This window comes from Nicotiana tomentosiformis, chromosome 9 (assembly GCF_000390325.3).
Source record: "Nicotiana tomentosiformis chromosome 9, ASM39032v3, whole genome shotgun sequence".
NCBI classification, from domain to species: Eukaryota; Viridiplantae; Streptophyta; class Magnoliopsida; order Solanales; family Solanaceae; genus Nicotiana; species Nicotiana tomentosiformis.
The window spans coordinates 46,555,727-46,579,932 of record NC_090820.1 but is presented as its reverse complement, the minus strand read 5'-3'; the positions used below and the strand labels follow the sequence as shown (position 1 = coordinate 46,579,932).

General features: G+C 38.2%; 1 protein-coding gene across 1 annotated transcript; it reads right to left on the bottom strand.

Moving 5' to 3' along the window:
• Positions 1-22,636: 22,636 nt before the first annotated feature.
• On the bottom strand, positions 22,637-23,388 carry LOC104102565 (uncharacterized). The gene is given in 1 exon segment (XM_009610304.4): positions 22,637-23,388. A coding segment is annotated over 1 exon segment (516 nt). The 5' UTR covers positions 23,258-23,388; the 3' UTR covers positions 22,637-22,741.
• Between the last annotated feature and the right edge of the window lie 818 nt (positions 23,389-24,206).

The window sequence follows — 24,206 nt, the reverse complement described above, 5'->3', positions numbered from 1 at the left end:
GTGATACTATCACATGTGTTTGAAGGCTTTGGAAATGGCTAGATAACATTTATGGACTTGTTTATATGATATGGACGGGGTCCCATGGGGCTCGGGTGTGTTTCCGATTGATTTCGGGCAATTGAAAATCGTTTGGACAGTTCTGGTGCATCGCACCTGCGAATGTTTGGGCGTAGGTACAAGGTTGTGGGTGCGACTAGTCTGTCACATCTACGGAGTTGAGATGATTTGGAGAGCTTTGCTTTTGTGGAGAGAGGAACACAAGTGCGACGGCGCACCTGTGGAGATTGGGAGCATGCCTGCAAGGATTGGCAGGCCTGGGGGATGTGGACAGGCCTGCCGAGTCGCAGATGCGACGCTTGTGCTGCAGAAGTGAAGGGTCGGCAACATTAGTGGGTCTCGCAGTTGTGAGACTTTTTTTGCAGAATCGGTGTCACAGATATGGCGCTTTTGTTCGCATATGCGAAAGCCGCTTTAGCTGATTTCTTATTATTTGGAGTTTTAGAGTCTGGCTAGAGGCAATTTTTGGGGAGATATTTATCACTGTTTTATGGGTATGTAATTCACACTTGGATCTGACTATTTTTCTTGAATTCCCATGAATTTATGTACTTTAATCATGAGATTTTGGAAAACAAAATTATGATTTTATCCCACAACTTAAGAGAATGAATTTTGGGAATTTGATGGCAGATTTGGATTTGGTTTTGCAATCTAGTCACATACTTGGACTCGTGGAGTTATGGGTAGTCGGGATCTACCCCTTGACTCGGGTTTTGACCGTGTGAACCCCAATTGACTTTTGTTGTCTTTTTGGGAATTGAATAAGGATTGAAGTTTTATTGTCTGGATTTGATCGCTATAGCTTTATTTGACGTTATTGAGTTATTTTTTGCTAGATTCGAGCTGGTCGGAGGTGGCTTCTAACTGAAAGGTTATTCTAGAAGGTTGATTTGGGCTTGTCAAGGTATACTAGAGATCAAGGTAGTTATTATTCATGACAAAATAATTTTTATTTTAATATCTTAGAAAAGTTTGAGAGTATATTTTGGTTGTCATAATACGTTATTGTATTTCAAATTCACATTATTTGTTGGAAATTAGTGTGATGTCTCAAAAAGGAGTGTCTCATATTGGTTAGAAAATACTTTCTTGTTCACTTTATGAAGGAAGTGTTTTTACTAGGTTAGTAAAAAGTAAGAAAAGAAAGGATTAAGCTTCCAACAATTGATTTAGGCGCAAGGTAAAACTGTTCGATTTCCTCTCCTTCCCGCAAAATATACGCGACCTTTTGTCTTACCTTTGAAATTAATGGTTTAGACATTTTTCATTATTTCCATGAACCATCAAAGTTTAATTTAGCCAATGATCTGTTGTGGGAAGATACTGTCTGCTTCCCTCAATATTTTCCCCTCAAAAGTTCGGCAAAAGTTAGGCCTCCAAGGATGTTTTCCCTTTTTTGCAGTCATTAATATTAGTGAAATACTTTTACTTAACAAAGTTGAATATCCAACCTAAAACCTTAATTTAACGAGTGGAGATCAGTTGGAATAGAATAATATGTGGTTTTAAAAAGTTATTAGCATTTTGTTTTCTAAGTAGAGTCTAACAGTATGGTATAAATGTCAGTAAATTAGTAACTCTAATCAAGTGCATTAGCATGTAACTCATCTTCAATGATTTCAAACTAGCTGAGTTCGTAATTATCTGTTCTAATTTTTGATTGTTGATCACTGGGAATTCCTAAAATTGTGTTCACTTTCAAGGGAAAAATTACTTATAAAAATTACTCTATCCGTTTCAATTTATGTGAACATATTTTCTTTTTAGTCCGTGCAAAAAAGAATGACCTATTTTTTTATTTGGAAACAATTTACCTTTATGTATTGATTTATAGCAACATAAAATATATGTGCATTATTTTACATCACAAGTTCAAAAGACTTCTCTCTTTTGTTAAACTGTGTGCCCAGTCAAATGGATTCACATCAATTGAAACGGAGGGAGTATATTTTTTATAAAGCATAGATAAAGTAAAATACATAAGTTACCCCCTGAACTATGCCCCAAATCTCTGTTACACACTTTCTGGGAACGAATATTACTTTACACACCCAACATTTCCAAAGTGTATCTAAGACACTACTTTGCTCACGTAGACAGTGCATGTTTCTCCCAACGAATGAGTCGCGTGAACAAAAGAATTTTGTGTCAAATGTCAATTTTTTTAGTTTTTTAATATTTTAAATTGAGTCATCTTCTTCCTTTTTTAAAATTCTGCCATGGCTACTCCTTGAACTCCACCACTCGATCTCCTTCGTCTCAAATAGACATACCACGATTTCTCATATCTCTTCTCGTTGGTTAGTTTTTTGTTTTTTTTTATTTAGATCTTTTGTCGAGAAATTTAGATTAGATTCAGCAGTTAAATCTTTTTGTAGCTTCGCCAAAAGTTTGCCTCAACCTTTTGCATAGAATATCTTTTCTTTTTTTGCTGAGAAACTTAACTTGAGCTTTGCCCACGGCGAAGTCGAATTTTTCTAAATTGTTTCCAACCATTAAAGGTTGATTCAATTTCAACGGAAAAGATAGAGTTTTTGTTGTGTTTTCTGGTGATTTTTGTTAGTTAATGGTGGCTTTGTTATTAAGTAAACGGTGGAGAAAGAGGCTATGGTGTTTGATGGTGAAAAAAGGAGGAAGGCAGCCATGATAGTTTAGATGGGGAAGATGATAGATATAACTGCAATTTTAATTATTTTATTTTTTAAATGACACATGTCACTGTTTGATTGGTGCGTGATATTACACACATTCTAAAAAAATGGTTTAAAAAAAGTAGTGTCTTAGATACACTTTGAAAAGGTTGGGTGTGTAAAATAATATTCGTTACTAGAAAGTATGTAACAGGAATTTGGGCCACAAATCAGGTGACAACTTATGTATTTTGCTCATAGACAATAATAAAACATGCAAAAGAAAGAGCATCGATACACAGTACAGAGGGTAAAGTTAGGTCTCATTCCATAACCAAAATTTTGTCCAACGAACAATTATTAGTATTTGCCTGTCTTTCCTCTCACAAACTTTTCTTCTCTTGAATCAATTTTGTGTTTTTATCATCATTATTGGATATTAAAAGAAATTGATGTGATGCCCACTCAATTTCTTGGCCCAGTGTGATGTTGACCCAATTTTTTGACCCACCCCTAAACATTTTTTAGACCTTTTCCTACTCAAAAGAAAAATTAAGAGAAAATACAATAAATAAAAGCCTACCCAGTCATGAAGATCCTGCTATGCGAAGACGGAATGCAGTCTTTACTTTATATTTATATTATATATACAAGAGGTTATTTTCACGGAATACAATATTCTGTATTCGATAGTAGTGATATGGCAAATCATGATATCTGAGTTATACAGTAGGGCATCCTGAGATATTGGATCTAAGTTTAGTTTCTAATAACATGGTACTTTCTTTTCTGCATGTTATTACAAACTAAATTTAGATCCAAATATCTTAGGATGCCCGATTTATAACGTGAAAATTGATAAATAGTCACTTTTTGGGTCGTCTATTAGAGTTTAGCCATATTTTAAATTGTATTGGTAAAGTAGCCACTAATTAATGTGAAAATACAAGTCTGAACAAAAATATCCATATCTAAAATATGGAAGAACTCTAGGTACGACTACTAAACTTTGAATATTTATAAGTTCAAAATTCAGGATTATTTTCGGAGTTTAAATGACTTGAAGCAGTAGCTCTCAATCATTGAAGTATAATGTGAATTTAAAAATCATGAATTATTTCTGGATTTTTCTGGATTTTGCACTAGTAAAAGTTTAAAAATCAGTAATCTCTTATGGATTTTGTATTTAAAGGTTAAAAAAGTACAATGTGAATTTAAAAATCGTGAATTGTGCTTGGTTTGTTTTTTGAATTTTGCACTAGTAAATGTTCAAAAATCAGTAATTTATCATAGATTTTATATTTTAAGGTTAAAAATTATTGAAGTATTTTCAAAAATCATGAATCGTTCCTGAATTTTCTTGGGTTTTGCATTAGTAAAGGTTCAAAATTCAGTAATTTATCCTGAATTTTGGATTTTGTACTACTAAAGGTTCAAAATTGCTGAAGTACAATGTGAACACAAAAATCAAGAATATTTATGGATTTTGCACTACTAAAAGTTTAAAAATCAGGAATCGTTCCTGAATTTTAGATTTTGCAATAGTAAAAGCTCAAAAATGCTAAAGTAAAATGTGAATTCAAAAAACAGGAATATTTTATGGATTTTGCACTACTAAAGGTTTACAAACATGAATTGTTCCTCAATTTGTAACCGTAAATGTTCAAAAATTAGGAATTATTCCAGGTTTGAAAATTAAGCATATCTTTAATTTCCAACATTATTTATTGGGTTCCGCTTGTCAAAGCGTTGAACTCTAATACCGATTATTGGAGTTGTGTTTCACATTTAATTGGGGGCAAAAACATTAATTTAACACGATCAGTGTTGCTTTGCAATTATAATTTAAAGTATGACTAAATCTGATAGCCAGCTTAAAATTAAAAGTGGCCAACCTAGCTAATTTTTACTATTTGAAATGTTAAAAGAGCAAAATTCATTAATAGTCACATGAGCCAAATTTTTAACACCCGGTAACCCAAAATTATAATATTTATTTTATAACCCAAAAATAATTCTAGTGGCTAGCCCAAAAGTACTTAACTAAGAGGATCAAATCTGCAAAGACAGATCGCGGAAAGAGAGGCGAACACGACATGGCTGCAAGTAAAAACCTTTGAATCGACGGTTGTCCGGTGCTTTGCTAGACCAAGATACAAGTCGGATAGTCTCTATGCCCGATACAGTTAGTCCAGAATCCAGATAAAATATCATCACTGCCTCAATTATTATGTACCAAAAATGAGGAACTAAAATCACAGAAACAGATACAGAGAAAGAGAAATCTAGTTGTTGTTGTTGATTGATGCTGATGAAATGATTGTATAGTAGTACGTATTTCCAGAAATTCAAGGGCTGTTGATTTTATTTAAAAGTGAAAAAGGAAAAATCATTGGCTAAACAGAGAGGGGCAACCACCCTTTGAATAAAAATCTCAAGCTCTATGTTATTGTCTCATTTCTTTTCTGCGCTAATTTTTTTTGCTGGGAAAATTCTTTGGTTTTCACCAAATAAATTTTTACATATATGCCATTAGTTGATTTTGATGGAAATCATAATTTTTGGCCCACCATTAGTATATATTTACATGGATATTTATTTATTTCTTTCAGTGAAAATAGATTTGAATATTGGTATGTTACAAAATATATACAAAATAGACTGTCACTATACAAAAATTATATAAAATAGAATGTCACTATACAATTTATATACAATAGACTTTCACTATAACAAATATATATAAAAATAGATTGTCATTATACAAAACATATACTAAAATAGATTGCCACTATACAAAATAGACTATCACTATATAAAAATATACTAAATAGATTGTCACTATACAAAAATATACTAAATAGACTGTCACTATACAATTTATATACAATACACAGTTACTATACAAAATATATAGTACAAATAGACTATCATTATACAAAATATATACTAAATAGACTGTCACTATACAAAAAATATACAAAATAGACTGTCACTATATAACAAATATACAAATAGACTGTCACTATACAAAAAATATATATAAAAAATATTTCTGGCTATTAGATGTAATATGTTTGAGCCGGAAAGCTATTTTGTGTCAATGAGCAAAAATATGGGCTATTAAAATTTTGAGGGATATAGAGAATAGTTTTGTCATGTTGAAATGGTTGTAGGCCCATTTTGCGTAACCCAATTATCCGGTCTATGCAAGTCTTCAAGGTTGATGAGTAATCACTATGTGAGTTTAGTGTCTAACTTTATACGAGAAGAATGAAATTAGCATTAATGGGTGTGGCTAAATTGACAAAGTCGAGGTTCTAAGTATGATTCGGGCTCGTGGAATGGAAAATCTTTCCCTAGATGGTTCTTTATCCCCTTGCTATCTTTACCTGCTCAGATTCGTATTATTCAAGCTAGTTAATTCCAAACATCGTATCATTAAACTCTATTGGTAAAATACGACCATAATACATGGGTAACGTGATGAATGACTCGTGGCGAGTATCTCCGCGAAGCTACGGCCTATCAAGGGTGGTCAACTGACCACCCATCGTCGAAAACATAATTATGTATATAGATAAAATATTAGGTTTTAAAGATATATAGTATATATTATTGAACACCTTTTATCGGAAATTCTTCTTTACTTCTTTCAAATTTGAACACCCTTCAGGAAATTTCTGACTTCGTCACTGTCTGCCAATGAGGTGCCTATACATCATTAGCCCCTAGAGCCGGAGATCGAAGATCCAGGCATCGCCTCCAAAACTGCACCACTTGTACCACGTAAGGAAAGTCTCGGAATCGTCACACCGAGAAACTACAAGGGTCGAGATGGATACTCACCCGGCGTTACCAGACTCCGAGATAGACGGGATCCAATCATAACTTAGTGTGTCAGTTAGGCTTCATATAAATATAACTGGATGGATTCACGCCTACTATAGTGTATACGGTCGAAATAGATTTCGGCCCTCGTATGTTTGATTGAGTTCGAATAATGAGCGACTAAAGTGATACTTTGAGATGAGTTCCAAAGGTAGTACGGACAAGCTTCGAGCTCCGAGGCCGATCGAGGAATCGACTCGATATCATTATCGAGCCCATGACCAGATCGAACCACAATGCAATGTGAAGGTAGTCGGAGACGCACAGACCGATTGACACTGACCCCGTATGTCGAACTCAAACCAGGGCCGAGGGCTCGACCCAATACCGAGCTCGAGCCAGCATCGAGCTCACAGACAAGAGTCGTTACAACCGCACTAGGGGAGAGAATCTTGGCGGGAATCGAGGAAGAGACAATTAATCATGGGTTCTCCACTAAATATTTTTTATTGTAAATAAAGTAAGATCCATCTACTATAAAAGGGGAATCCTTGTAAGCACAGAGGATGAACACAAAAATACTACTTCTCTTATTGAAGATAAAATCTCTTGAGCTTGTTTTACTTAAAATACTCACTCTTCTTGTTCAATAATTTATCTCCTGTTTTTATAGCCAAGAATATAAACATTTCCATCTTCTATGTATGATTTATGTTAAGCTATATCATATATCCTTAGAATTACTAATAAATTTAACTATATCCGATTTTCTGGGTAAATAGTTTGGCGCCCACCGTGACGCTAAGGATAATAGTGGTTTCTTGGTACAAATCTGCAATACACACCAGTTTACAGCTTCGAATCAGCAATGGCAAATCCTCGATTGATGGCTTTACCTATTGACCACGAAGCTAGCCTCCAAGATGAAACCAACAAGTTGATACCTAGGGCCGGAAGGCCACTTAACGATGGCACTGAAGCTCGAGTCAAAGTACTTGAAATTCGAGTCGAAATACCGCTAGATGTCAATTCACAAGTGGCTCTTGAGGCGAACCAACGTTCCGAACCGAAAAAAAGCATTCAGGGCGGTACTCGGTCCGTAGCTCGAGACACTCATAACATAGAGGAGATCAGAGTCAGCCTACGTATGATCTTCGAGATGTTACAAGCCCAACAAGTAGCGATAGCTCAGTTGCAGAGCCAAACTAAGGTACAAAGCAGGCCGGAGCCCAAACCACTCCGAGAAATCACCCCCAGAACGGAGCCAACCATAGTAAAGTCAAACGAGCAAGAATCAGGGACTACTCCTGAAATTACTAAATTGCTTGAGGAACTCACAAAACGAGTCGAAGCCAACAACAAAAGAGTAAAAACATATAATTCCAGGGTCGATCAGATCCCGAGAGTTCCACCAATGATAAAAGGGCTGGATTCAAAAATATTCATACAAAAGCCTTTTCCCTTGAGCGCGGCCCCAAAACCAATCCCCAAAAAATTCTGCATGCCCGAAATTCCCAAATATAACGGTACGACTAATCCCAATAAACATATCACCTCTTACATATGCGCTATCAAGGGTAACGATTTGGAAGACGATGAGATCGAATCCGTGTTATTAAAATAATTCGTAGAGGCCCTCTCGATGGGGGCGCTGATTTAGTACCATAATCTGCCACAAAATTCCATCGATTCTTTTGCCATGTTAGCGGATTCGTTTGTAAAAGTGCATGTTGGTGCCATAAAGGTTGCGACAAGGAAATCGAACCTCTTGAAAGTAAAACAAAGGGTTAATGAAATGCTGAGGGAGTTCGTGTCCCGATTTCAAATGGAACGCATAGAACTGCCACCGGTCACAGAAGATTGGGCTGTCCAAGCTTTCACCCAAGGGTTGAACGAGCAAAGTTCAATAGCATCACGTCGACTGAAGCAAAATTTGATCGAGTATCCAGCAATAACTTGGGCGGATATAACAACCGATATCAGTCAAAAATTAGGGTCGAAGATGACCAGTTCGGAGCTCCTTCCGGATCCATGCATCAGAACATGACACCTATAAAAACCCAGAGGGACGTCGACAAAGACCAAAGGTCGAACAGAGACCGATATCAACCGTACGTCGCAGATCAAATGAACAACGGTTCAACGTGCAATGCCGCTCGGAACAATCAAATGAGTGATCGAGGAAAACATTCTCGAGGGATGATGAGCAAGAGTGGCTTTGATAAATATGCCGATCCTATAGAGGCACCTCGCCTATCGGAGTACAATTTCAGCGTCGACGCATTGGGCATTGTATCGGCGATCGGAAGAATCAAAGATACTAGGTAGCCCAGACCCATACAAAGCAACCCTTCCTAGCGTAACCCGAATTCGATGTGCAAGTATCATGGTACGCATGGCCGCATGACCGAGGATTGCAGACAATTGAGAGAAAAGGTAGCCTATTTATTCAATGAGGGCCACCTTCGAGAGTTTCTTGGTGACCGAGCCAAGAATCACTTCATAGAAAGGGACGCCGGCAAAAAAGATAAACAAGAGGAACCTATGCATATCATTCATATGATCCTCGGTGGGGTCGACACTCCAAAGGGACCCGCTGTAAAATATGGCAAGATACCGGCCACAGGGGAAAAGCAAACTCGAGGTTATATATCCGAGGACACTTTGTCATTCGAAATTGAAGAAGCCGAGGGCATCTCTCAACCTCACAATGACGCTCTAGTAATTTCTATCTTATTAAATAAAGTTCAAGTTAAGCGTGTCTTAGTGGATCCAGGTAGCTCTGCGAATATCATCTGATCTTGGGTAGTGGAGAATCTCGGTTTATAGAGTCAAGTCATGCCCGCAGCCTGGTTCTTAAACGGCTTCAATATGGCCACTGAAACAACTAAAGGGGAAATTATTCTACCCGTAAACGTGGCTGGAACAATCCGAAACACCAAGTTCCACGTGATCGAAGACGATATGAGGTACAATGCTCTACTCGGAAGACCATGGATCCCCAATATGAGGGAAGTGCCTTCGACTCTACACCAAGTGATGAAATTCCCTACGTTGGACGGTGTGAAGATAGTACACGGGGAGCAACATGCTGTGAAGGAAATGTTTGCGGTCGATGAGGTAACACCGATACCAACGTTATCAGCCTCAGAAAGGTCGAGCATAAAAGATGGGCGAGAAAGCAAATAGAAATCACAACAATCAGTCTCGACCAAATCGGTGAAGCAGGAAATAGAAGTTGACGAGGAAGAATTTCCGACACCTCAAGTTCTCATCGTCCCCGACGACTCTGACACCACCAAGTCGACGATCGAAGAACTGGAGCAGGTTATATTAATCAAACATCTGCCCGAGAGAAAGGTATACCTGGGAACGGGATTGACCTCCGAACTCAGGAAAAGACTTATTCAATTTCTTATTGATAACATAGATTGTTTTGCGTGGTCCCATTTAGATATGACAGGGATCCCACCATCGATAACAACGCACCAGCTGAGTTTGGATCCTAGGTTCAAACCGGTGAAGCAGAAAAGAAGACCTCAATCCGAGGTAAAACATGTATTTGTAAGAGATGAGGTAACTAAACTTCTCAAGATAGGGTCAATTCTGGAAGTAAAATATCCCGAATGGTTAGCCAATGTGGTCGTAGTCCCCAAAAGAGGGAACAAACTTAAAATGTGTGTAGATTATAAAGATCTAAATAAAGCATTCCCCAAAGATTCTTTTCCACTGCCTAGCATCGATCGCATGATCGATGCCACGACCATCCACGAGATCCTTACTTTTCTCGACGCCTATTCCGAGTACAATTAAATTCGAATGAATCCGGAGGACCAAGAAAAAACTTCATTTGTCACTAAATATGGAACCTATTGTTAATTTGTTATAATGTAATACCATTCGGGCTAAAAAAATGCAGGAGCTACTTACCAACACCTAGTGAATAAAATGTTCAAAGAACAAATAGGTAAGTCGATGGAAGTTTACATTGATGACATGCCAGTGAAGTCCCTACGCGCAGAGGACCATTTGACTCATCTGCAGGAAACATTCAAAATTTTAAGGAAATACAACATGAAGCTCAACCCCGAGAAATGTGCTTTCGGATTTGGATCGTGCAAAATCCTTGGCTTCATGGTATCGAATCGAGGGATCGAGATCAACCCCGACAAAATCAAAGCCATCGAAGACATCACCATCGTAGAAAATGTGAAAGCAGTGCAAAGGCTAACCTGATGGATAGCTGCCTTAGGCCGATTCATTTCGAGGTCGTCAGATCGAAGCCACAAATTCTTCTCTCTACTAAAAAAGAAGAACGATTTTGCCTGGACCACAGAATGCCAACATACACTAGAACAATTGAAGCAGTACCTATCGAGCGCACCACTGTTTCACACTCCGAAGGTAGATGAAAAACTTTACTTATACTTAGCGGTATCGTAAATCGAGGTAAGTGGAGTCCTAGTTCGAGAAGAGCAAGGTACATAATTTTTTGTTTATTATGTAAGTCGGACCTTAGGAGAAACAGAGACTAGATACCCACACTTAGAGAAATTGGCACTGGCACTTATAAGCGCCTCTAGAAAGTTAAGACCGTACTTTCAATGTCACCCCATATGTGTTTTAACCACTTATTCACTTTGTAATATTTTGCACAAGCCCGAACTATCGGGCCGATTGGCCAAATGGGCCGTCGAACTCAGTGGGTACGATATCGAATATCGGGCTGTCGAAGTCAAAAAGTTTAGCGGATTTCACGTCAGCCCTCGTACCCGAAGTTGAAAAGGAACTCTTGTTAAAATCAGGTACATCTTCGGGGGTTTGGACCCTATACACAGATGGTGCTTCAAATGTGAAGAGATCCGGGCTTGGCATCGTATTAAAACCTCCCACATATGTCATTATTAGGCAATCCAACAAAACTACTAGATTAACTAACAATGAGGCCGAGTACGAGGCCATGATTGCAGGTCTCGATCTAGCTAAGAGCTTGGGAGCAGAAGTCATTGAAGCCAAATCTGACTCTTTGCTAGTTGTGAACCAAGTGAACAAAACTTTCGAAGTTCGAGAAGATATGATGCAGAGGTATTTGGGAAAACTACAGATAACTCTACACCATTTCAAAGAATGGACCCTACAACATGTGCCTCGAGAACAAAACAGTGAAGCCGGCGCACTCGCAAATCTGGGGCCATCGATCGAAGAAGATAAAATTGACTCGGGGACTGTCATTTAACTCTCGAGATCTATAATCGAGGGAGGGAATGTCGAGATAAATTCCACAAACTTAACCTGGGATCGGAGGAATAAGTATATTGAATACTTAAAGAACGGAAAAATCCCATCGAACTCTAAATAATCGAGGGTTCTACGAACCAAGGCTGCCCGATTCACGTTGGTTGAAGATGGAACATTATACAGAAGGACGTTCGACGGACCACTGGAAGTGTGCTTGGGACCAGGAGACACCGATTATGTTTTACAGGAGGTCCAAGAAGGCACTTGTGGAAACCACTCCGGCGCCGAACCACTAATTCGAAAAATCATCAGAGTAGGATACTACTAGGATAGCATGGAAAATGACACTAAGGAGTTCATTCGAAAATGTGATAAATGTCAAAGGTTTGCACCAATGATCCATCAACCGGGAGAACAACTTTATTCAGTCATTTCTCCATAGCCATTTATGAAATGAGGAATGGATATCATCGTCCCTCTACCATCGGCCCCAGGTAAAGCTAAATTAATTTTATTTATGACTGACTATTTATCTAAATGTGTTGAAGCACATACATTCGAGAAAGTAAGAGTAAATGAGGTTATAGATTTCATGTGGGATCACATCGTGTGTCGGTTTGGGATACCCGCACAAATAACATGCGACAATGGAAGGTTCCTCATACATCGGAAGAATCGGGGAACCTAGCGCAAGGTTCCTCATACATCGGAAGAATCGAACTACGAGGCAATCAATACTAGCCTCGAATTATTAGACGAAAAACGAGAAGCGGCACTTGTTCGAATGGCCACACAAAAATAACCAATCGAAAGGTACTATAATAGAAGAACCAACCTCCGCCACTTCAGGATCGGGGACTTAGTCCTAAGGAAGGTCACCATCAATACTCGAGATCCTAATGAAGGGAAGCTCGGCCCAAATTGGGAAGGACCCTATCAAGTCCTCGATATAGTCGGAAAGGAGTCTTATAAAATTAGAACGATGAATGGTAAACCATTATCGAACAACTAGAACATATCACTACTCAAACGATATTATTGTTAAGGTATGATTCTCTCTTTTCTTTTGTCCATATATACATATTCGACGCTAACCCATTGCAGGAGTTCGATCAAAGACGTCAAGACCTTAGGTTTTAAAGTACGCATTGCACTCTTTTTTTCTTAGATCGGCTTTTATCCCAAATGGGTTTTTCCGACAAGGTTTTTAACGAGGAAACAAGTATGTGTTACCCGAGGACAAATCAATAGTATTTGAGGCTCCTTCGTAATCAACCTCGAATACTAGGGGGCAACCAATCGAGTAAATCAAGTTCGGCACAAGAAAGTTATTTCATATCTAATTCATGTCGAACAGGGTCTCGATAGAGAAAAGTGTAAGGGACAAATGGTCAAAATGAACCATGCCCACGTAGTTTTGCTCGAACTCTGGCACACGATACAAACACATCTGTAATGACTTATAAAGGAGAACTTCTTCTTTTTTCAGATATCTCACACTTTGAAAATATCTTTCTGCTTCATGATTCAAACACACTTAAAGGCCAGCCACCGTCAAAAGAATATTTGATACAAGCGATCGTAAAAAGCCTACGGGCGAAGATATTTTGAGTTCGAGTTCGAAACAATCACTCACTTAATTATTAAAGCCTAAAGGCTATCTTACTTCAAGTTCGAGCAATCACTCACTCGATCATAAAAATCCTACGGGCTAAGTATTTTGAGTTCGAGTTCAAAACAATCACTCACTCAATTATTAAAGTCTAAAGGCTATCTTACTTCGAGTTCAAGCAATCACTCACTCGATAATAAAAATCCTACGGGCTAAGATATTTTGAGTTCAAGTTTGAAACAATCGCTTACTCAATTATTAAAGCCTAAGGGCTATCTTACTTCGAGTTCGAGCAATCACTCGGTCGATCATAAAAAGCCTACGGGCTAAGATATTTTGAGTTCGAGTTCGAGCAATCACTCACTCGATCATAAAAAGCCTACGAACTAAGGTATTTTGAGTTCTAGTTCGAAACAATCACTCATTTAATTATTAAAGCCTAAGGGCTATCCTACTTTGAGATAGAACAATCACTCACTCAATCATAAAAAGTCTATGGGCTAAGATATTTTGAGTTCGAGTTCGAAACAATCACTCATTCAATTATTAAAGCCTAAGGGCTATCTTACTTCGAGTTTGAGGAATCACTCACTCGATCATAAAAAGCCTACGGTCTAAGATATTTTGAGTTTGAGTTCGAAACAATCACTCACTCAATTATTAAAGCCTAAGGGCTATCTTACTTCGAGTTCGATCAATCACTCACTCGATCATAAAAAGCCTACGGGCTAATATATTTTGAGTTCGAGTTCGAAACAATCACTCACTCAATTACTAAAGCCTAAGGGATATTTTACTTTGAGTTCGAGCAATCACTCACTAGATTATAAAAAAGCCTACGGGCTAAGATATTTTGAGTTCGAGTTCGAAACAATAACTCACTCAATTATTAAAGTCTAAGGGCTATCTTACTTCGAGTTCGACTAAACACTCACTCGATCATAAAAAGCCTACGGTCTAAGATATTTTGAGTTCGAGTGTGAAACAATCACTCACTCAATTATTAAAGCCTAAGGGATATCTTACTTCGAGTTCGAGAAATCACTCACTCGACCATAAAAAGCCTACGGGCTGAGATACTTTGAGTTCGAGTTCGAAAATAATTACTTACTTAATTATTAAAGCCTAAGGGTTATCTTACTTCAAGTTCTAGCAATCACTCACTCGATCATAAAAGCTACGAAGGCCTAATTTGATAAAATCGCCTAAATCCTTATGCAAATATTCGCAAGACATGAATGAAATCTTCACAAAGCACTAAACCAGAAGCAAGTCAGTAAAAGAAAAAGATATTTTATAGATATACAAAGACTGTTTTCATAAATAAATGCAACATAGAAGATAAGGTCTAAGCTTCTGGGTTATCATCAAGAGCGGTCTCTTCTCCACAGGGCTCCCCCCAATTTTCGGACCCGTACTTGCTACCATCATCATCGCCATCATCATCGTCGCCATCAGAAGCCAAGGCTTCAGCATCAGCTTTGAGTTTTTTGGCCCTCTTTATCTCTTCATAACCTCGAGCGTGTATCTCATCGAGGGTCTCCCTTCGAGATCAACACTTAGCAAGTTTGGCAACCCGATGTGCTCAAGTGTCAGCAGTATCCGCTGCCGCTCTTGCCTCTATTTGAGTAGCCTCGGCATCAGCCCGATACACAGCAATAGACTTGTCCGCCATGAATTTCGATGACTCGATCTACGCCTTGGCCTTGGTAAGCCTTGTTTCGAGCTCCTCGATCCTCTTGGCCTGAGCCGAACATTTTTTCTTAATGCTTCGGAGTTGAACATCGGCCGATGATAATTTGGCCAAGATAGTTTCTTTTTCTGCAGCTAGGCAGTCGGTAGTCTCCTTCCACCGATCGCATTCAGCCTTGATTTTATTGACTTCTTCCCGAAGCAACCCGATCTTTTCAACCTTTTGCTGCAGCTGAGATAACGAAGAGTTAGCCTTCACAGTTGGGTCAAACCCATACTCTAACAGAACGAGGCTCACCTGCTTATCTAGTTCGACCTCTTCTTCACGAGCCTTGGCCAAATCTGCTTGGAGGTCCTTTATAACCTCGTCCTTTTGGTCGCAAAGAAGCCTCAGAGCATCTCTCTCCCCCGAGACCTTCCGAAGCTCGACCTCACACTGGCTGAGGTTGGCTCGAAACTTTCTAATAGCATACACAGAAGGGGAAAAACACAATTCAGGTTTAGAAAAGAACAAAGAAACCAAGCGCAGTAAAATCATTACCCGAGAAATGAAATGTTGGGCCTCTTCTAGGAGAAGAGAAGCGTCATCAATATCGGAGGCATCATCGACTCCAGTAAAGCAATCCCGAAAAGGATCCCCTACACCAGAGCCTCCGCCCACATCATTGGTCTTTAATTCTCGAGCTTCCTTTAATGCCTCCTCAGAAAAGGTTAGAAGAGAAGGCAAATGACCCACTATCATGGTCCCGAGCGAATCGCTCGGGATGCTCTGATCGAGACTCAGGGTATCAAAACCAGCACCGACTGGTGTAGCCGTCATCGGCTCAGAAGGTCTGGCGACCTCGATAGCTTTCGCAGATCGGACCACCAAAGCCAAAGCATCTTCTTCTTCTTCTTCTTCTTCTTCTTTTCTTAGGCGTCGCACATCGAAAGAGCGATTGCCTTCCTCCTCACCCTTCGAGTTTTAGGCTTGGGGTCCTTAGACCAAGAAATAGCTTTTTGCTTTTTATCTTTCCTCGATTTCGGGACTGGGGACTTGGTTCCTTCCTCACCACTCGAAGGCCTCAAAACGGCATCCTTGGTTATGCCTGCATGAAAGGAAGTCAGTAACGAATTGAGCATGAAAAATATTTCGAAAAACATGAGAAGTGACACTTACCGTGATTCTTGGCCTCCTACCAGCCTTTCGCCAGCTCACGCCAAGCACGTTCGGCATAAGAGGAAGTCGAGGCCAACTTCCGAACCCAATCCTCGAGGTCGGGTACCGCTTGTGGCATCCAAGGAGTAGCTGTTTATTGGAGGAAGTTATTAGATAGAATGAGAGAAAGATACGAAAAGTAACGCCTTATGAAAAACACTTACGGTCGAAATTCCATTCCTCGGGGAACGACATCTTATCTTCCGGGATAAGGTCATGGGTCCTCACTCGAATATAACGGCCCATCCGGCCCCGATCCTTGTCTTCATCGATGCTCGACATTAATTCTTTCGATGTCCAATGATGGAGCCTGATTAGTCCTCGAAAGATTTGAGGCCGATACAATCGTATGAGGTGATTTAGGGTAAAATCCTGCCCCCCGACCTTGTTGGAAAAGAAGCGAAGTAAGATCACTATGCGCCATAGAGAAGGATAAAGTTGACCGAGGGTGACCTGATATCTTCTGCAAAAATCGATGATCACTGGGTCGACGGGACCCAACGTGAAGGGGTAAGTATAAGCACTTAAAACCCTCTCCACATGAGTGGTAATGCTCTCTTCTAAAGAGGGAACTTGCAATACAACCTCGGGAGCCCAGTTGTAGTCTCTCCTCATAGCCTCGAGATGGCCCATGACCAGATCGAACCACAATGTCGAACTCGAACCAAGGCCGATATCGGCTCGATATCATTATCGAGCCTAGACCAGATCGAACCACAATGTAACGTGAAAGTAGTCGGAGATGCACAGACCGATTGATACTGACCCCGAATGTCGAACTCGAACCAAGGCCGAGGGCTCGATCTAATTCCCCGAGCTCGAGCCAGCATAGAGCTCACATACAAGAGACGTTGCAACCGCACTAGGGGAGAGAATTTTAGCGGGAATCGAGGAAGAGACAATTCATCATGAGTTCTCCACTAAATATTTTTTATTGTAAATAAAGTAAGATCCCTCTACTATTAAATGGGGAATCCTTGTAAGCACAGAGGATGGACAAAAAATACTACTTCTCTTATTGAAGATAAAATCTCTTGAGCTTGTTTTACTTAGCATACTCACTCTTCTAGTTCAATAATTTATCTCCTATTTTTATAGCCAAGAATATAAACATTTTCATCTTTTATGTATGGTTTATGTTATGCTATATCACATATCCTTAGAACTACTAATAAATTCAACTATATCCGATTTTTCGGGTAAACATATAGATAATACGAGTAACAGACAAGCGAAAAATTAGGAGAGCAGTTATGTAAAGATTAGAGTATAAATACCCTTATTCCAACATTTGTACTCGTTCTGATTTTATGTATTGCTAATGTTATCATACTGAAATCGCTGCTGCTCTCCCTTCGTCACGATCAATTCAGAGGATTATTCAATAAGAATTTCTTTACTTTTTCTTTTCCTCATTGTTTTGTTCTCATTTACAATTATTTATCTCGTTCTTCTATTTTTCATTGGGTGGATTGAATTATTTGCTTGTAGCATATTATATAAATTTAATTGATTTAGCCTATTAATCAAATTTTAGACCTTGTACTCAATTCTTCGTAACAAAAGTTATTTCTTGCTTACTACTCCCTCCATTTGAGTTGAATATCATGTTATGGTTTTTGAGATTTAGCTTAATTGGCTTAACGTATGATATAAGACCATGGTTAAATATCTTTTTGAAAATGCAAAATATTGCTCCTCTGTTTCAGTTTATGTGAACTTTTTCCTTTTTCGATATTTAAACTATATAAACATTGACCTGCATCTTGAAATGCATTTTTAATCATATTGACATGTGAAAACACACTCGAAAAGCGAAAAGTGAAAATGTTGATATAAACTGAAACGGAGGGAGTAGCAGATTATATAACATACAATTTCCATGCTTTATTTAAGCAAAATGATATAAAATAAAAAATTAAATCTTGCATTAATCATTTTTACAGAGAAATCTTGGGAAAAGGGCAATAGAAATTGATGGAGTATTCACTGAAATCACTATAAGGCAAATGAAAAAATCAAATTGGATTGATTTCAAGTGGGTAACTGATGAAAAAGTGATTAACAGATTGCCTACTGAGTTGTTGAGTGGGAAAACGTCATATGAGCTCCTTCGTAACAAGCCACCCTCATTTTCTCACCTTAGAGTGTTTGGATGTATTTTCTATGCCACTAATTTCGTTAAGAAAGACAAATTTTCACCAAGAGCAAAGGTACCTGTATTACTTGGCTATGTAGAAATAAAAAAAGGCTACAGGCTAATGGATTTAAATAATAATTGTTTCTTTGTTTGCACAGATGTTATTTTTAAGGAGAATATCTTTCCATTTGCCAAACATTATTCCACAACTCACAATGCAGAAGGACATACAACAACCATAGATCCCATATCAGGCTTGGAATAATTTGAGCCTTTACAGAACTTTTATGGCAATATGCATCTGCAATCAGAAGGAATTGCAAGCAGTGATTTAAAGGAGTCTGTTGAGGGGAGTGGTGTTGACAACAATGCAGGGACTGGCACTACAAAACATGAAGGAAATGGTGATATGCAAGACTCACCAGCAGAAAATGCAGATGATGGTGCAAATGTAGATGATGATGCAAATGCAGATTACAACAATGCACCAACAAGTAGCAGTGCAGTTCCAGAACAATACTTAATGCAGGAAGATGAAGTGAATCCTCTAGCAAATCTTAAACAAGAGTCAACTGAGGTCAGAAAATAAAAAAGAACTACAAAGTAACCCATATGATTGCAGGACTATGTGACCACTACAAAAAGAAGTTCCTCCTATCCCCTATCTAACTATTTATCCTATAGCAGGTTGACTGGTAAATGAAGAAGTCTTTTGGCTGGAATCTCAGCATTAACAGAACCAAAAACCTTCAGAAAAGCATCTAAGGACAAAAGGTTGGTTGAAGTCATGGAAACTGCAATCAAGACTTTAGAGGACAACAAAACTTGGGATGTTGTTGATCTTCCAAAGGGCATGAAGGCTATTGGTTCAAAATGGGTATACAAAATAAAATATAAAGCAAGTGGTGAGGTAGAAAGGTTCGAGGCCAGGCTAGTAGCCAAGTGCTATAGCCAAAGAGAAGGCCTAGACTATAATGAAACCTTTTCACCAGTTACCAAGATGGTGACTGTGAGATCTGTGATTGCTCTTGTTGCTTCTAAAGGTTAGAATATATCACAAATGGATGTATATAATACATTTTTACAAGGGGATTTATATGAGAAAGTGTATATGGAACTTCCTCACGGGTTTAGGAAACAGGGGGAGACAAAGGTCTGCAGACTATTGAAATCATTATATGGGCTTAAACAAGCCTCCAATAGTGGAACATTAAGCTTAGTGAGGCCTTAACAACTGCAGGATATGTTCAGAGTCTATATGACTATTCATTATTTACTAAAATGAAAGGAGATGACTTTGTAGCAGTGTTGATATATGTGGATGACTTATTGATCACTGGAAATAATGAGAAGTTTATCAATGAGACTAAAGTTGTCCTTCATCAGAAGTTCAAGGCGAAGGATCTTGGTGATCTCAAATACTTTATGGGAATTGAAGTCATGAGATCCAAAGAAGAGATTCTATTTAATCAGAGGAAATACTTCCTTCAAATCATCTCTGATTTGGGATTTAGTGGTGCTAAGCCAGTCTCAACCTCATAGATCTCAACCAGAAGTTCACTTCTGCTGAGTTTGACAGACACACTGGCACTACAGATGATGAAATCCTGACATATATGAGTGAATACCAAAGATTGATTGGTAGGTTGATCTATTTGACTATCACACGACCAGAAATTATATTTGTAGTCTAAACTCTCAGTCAGTTCATGCAAGAGACCAAAATATCTCATTGGAATGCTGCTGTAAGAGTAGTCAAATACCTAAAGTATGAACCAGGCATGGGGATATTTTTGAGTAGTGCAAGTGCAGATAGTTTGACATGTTTTTGTGATGTAGATTGGGCAAGTTGTCCAAACACAAGAAGGTCACTAGGTACTTAGTCAAGTTTGGCAACTCACTCATCACATGGAAGCCCAAGAAGCACAATACTGTGTCGAGAAGCTCTGCAGAAGCAGAGTATAGAAGCCTGCAGAAGCAGAGTATAAAAGCCTAGTAGTTGTGACAACATAAGTAGTCTGGTTATTAGGACTGTTTGCTGAACTTGGAGTGCCTATCAAGCGACCTGTGGAAGTCTATTATGATAGTAAGGCTGCTCTCCAGATTGCAACCAATCCTATCTTCCACAAACGTACCAAACATATTGAGATCAATTGCCATTTTGTGCGCGACAAGATCAAACAAGGTGTACTCAACACACAGTTTGTGAGGACTAAAGATCAGCTAGCTGATCTTCTCACTAAAGTCCTTGGACAGTCTCAGCATGCATTTCTACTAGGCAAGCTTGGAGTGCTTAACATCTTGTACCCTCCAGCTTGAGGGGGAGTGTGAGCTATTAGTTAGTTGGTTATAGTTGTGGGGACTAGTAGTTAAGTAATTGTTTCTCTCCCACAATTCCTCTCTTCTCTCTCGAGTTCATCCCTTCATTCTCAAACCTAATCACAAAGCGCTTGGATGAATCTGAAAATTGAGCTCAGATTCACCAAGCTCACAAAAAGGATTGTCACTACAACAATAATTCTAACATTTTATCTGAGTGGCCACATCTGCAAAAGACTTGAAACTATGGTTGATATGGAAAACAAAGGGTCACAAAAGGGTATGTTTGGTAGGAAGGAAAATATTTTCCATGGAAAATAAGTGTTTTATCACTTTTTTTTTGTTTGGTTAGTTAGCGAAATTGTTTTTGTGGAAAATATTTTTTAGTGTTTGGTTAGAGAGTAGAAAATATTTTTTAGGGAAATAAGTTTTTTATGCTACTCTCCCCACCTCCCTTCCCCAAAATTCCCATGTTTTCCGCGCTCTTCACCCCACCCCACCCCACCCCACCCCAAATACCCAACGTTTTTAGTACTCTATTTTCTTCATGAATTTAATTATTTTTTTAAAATTCACACAAATTCAAATGAACTAATGTGCTGCTGTACTTTTTCACGCAAAAAACAATATTTACATTTGTGCTCCATAACTAAAAAGAAAATATTTTTTTTTGTTGAAAAAGAAGGTATTCTTTCTATATCATGAAAAGAAAATACTCATTTTATTGAAATGAAAGAAAATACTTTTTTATATCATAAAAAAAATACTCATTTTGTTGAAATGAAAGAAAATACTTTTTTGTATATCGTGAAAAGAAAATACTCATGTTGTTTAAATGAAGGAAAGTACGTTTTACTACATTATTTTATTAAAATGAAAGAAAATACTTTTTCTACATCATTAAAAGAAAGTAATTTTTATTTGAAATAGAAGAAAATACTTTTTTACATCATAAAAAAAATACTCTATCTACATTTTGAAAAGAAAGTGCTCTTAATAATATTTCTATTTAGGGTGGGGGGTGAGGTAGGGATGAGGGTGGGGTGGGTGGGTGTGGAGAGTGGGGTTGGGTTGGGTAGAGTGTGGGGGGTTAGTAGGGATGGGGAATAGGGTAGGAAAGATTGAAAAAAGGTTTTGAAAAATATTTTCCCTTCTCTTGTCAGGGAAAACAGCAACCACCACAACAACAACAACCCAGTATAATCCCACTAGTGGGGTTTGGAGAGGATAGTGTGTACGCAGACCTTACCCCTACCCTGGGTAGAGAGGCTGCTTCCGATAGACCCTCGGCTCCCTCCCTCCAAGAACTCCCCACTTTGGTCTTGGGGTGACTCGAACTCACAACCTCTTGGTTGGAAGTGGAGGGTGCTCACCACTAGAGCAACTTCTTGGTTGGATAGGAAAAATATTTTCCTCCAATTGATAAAAAATAATTTTATGAGAAAATTAGAAAACATTTTTTAAGAAATATTTTCCTTCGTACCAAACACACCCAAAGGGTACCGGAAATCGCTCGATTCTTGAGAGGAGTTCTGAAATATATGGTGATGTTCAGCCTTCTAGCTACAGTTTTCCTCTAGCTTAGTAACTTCAATTTCCAACTACTTAGAGAGGAATTAAGTTATATACACCAATATTAGTTCAATTTAATTGGCCATAGCAAGTTATTACTTTACTTAGCCTTTTATCATATTGGACTTGCTAACGAAGGATTATCTATTGTTTTGGGTCAATTTAACTTGAAAACAAAGAAAATTTATATGCTATTAGTTCGTAGAACTTAAACTATTACCTACATTATTCATCTTTTCACCTCAACTCTATTGATTACATATAGCCAAAGCGTGCAATTTTTTTCTACCTAATTTTCATGTTTTTTTCCCCATGGGAATAGCAATGTGAAAGTGTCCACATTCAGAGTGAATGAAAATTTTAAAACAAGCAGCATCAAATGAAGTAGTACAAATCTTAGTAATTTAGAAGATTATGAAAAGCAACACTTTTGTGTGTTATAGTTTTCAAGGAATTTCATCAATTGATAAGAAGCTATATATGAACATATCTCTAATTTCACCTTTGTTAAACCCATACTACCTCAGAAAGCCCTCTTTCTTGAAACCAACCTTTTCTAGCACCCTTTGAGATCCTACATTTTCAGGCTCCACCAAAGCTTCTAGCCTCACCAAATAGGGAAAATCTTTGAACACAATAGGGATAGCCATCTTTATTGCCATAGTAACAATTCCTTATCCCCAATAATCAGAACCAACGGCATAAGCAATGCGAGCTTTGTGCCTTTCGCTCCCGGATTCTGGCCTAACTGATATGTAACCTATGGAACGGTCGTCTAAGCAAATGGACCGACGCCACGGATGTGGAATAGCAACTTCTTGGATATATTTTGATGCTGCTTCAATGGAGGTGATTGTGTGCCATCTTAGATAAGAGGTTACTTTATCGTCGCTAGCCCATATCAAGAGGTCATCAGCATCAGAAAGTTTGAATGGCCTGAGTGATATTCTTGAGGAATCCATTTCTACTTCTAGCTTATGATTGTCCTTTGTCGACGCTGTTATTGGATTTGTAAGTCTTAGTTGAGTGAGTGTTGGACCATATCAGAAGGCATGTGATCCTTTGGAAAAGTTTGAGCCACTCTTTTGTACATGTCAATATGTGATAATGTGGAAAACTACAAATATGGCTGCATGGTTTTATTGAAAACCTGATCTTGACTAAAATTTCCATGCTGGAAATTAGAATATGGATGAATTTTATAGAATATGTTTTAGATTAGACTAGTTTCTTTACACGTGTGTATAGGAAAAAATACGACATGACACGTGGCCGCTTAAAGGAAGTACACGTGTAACACAAGATGGAGAGGGCCATCGAACATAGCTATTCCGCTTGTCACCGAAAGAAATAACGATCATAAAAGTTGTATTAAATGCTTTGCGCCCGGTAACATTTAATACAAAATATTTTGCAGCATTAAGGATGATGGCTAGTTACAAGGAATTTGGCATTTATATCTAACGTAAATCTTCATCAATGGCCCTCATAATTGACATTAATGAAGGGCATGATCTTAGGACTTCCTTTCCTAGACATAGCTATAAATAGAGAGCTCAGTTATCATTGTAAGGAAAAATTTTTCTTGCTAACTTACACTACATTTTATATAATATTTTAATACAATTTTATTCTCTCGCTTTTGATCTTATCATTGTTGTTCCCGGAAACCCTGTTCCCACACTCATTAGCTTACCGTTCCATCTACATTCTAAGGCTAAGTTTTATATTTCATAAGTTATTTCGCTACTTTTTGGATCAAATTAATTCACTTGTCTAGAAACCACGAAAAAATTCAAATGTATAGTTTTTCGGGTAAACAGTTCGGCGCCCACCGTGGGGCCTAGACAGCCGTGCAGTTAAATTGATCCTTGCCTTTTTCACTAACGTGTTTGATTATTTTATCTTAGA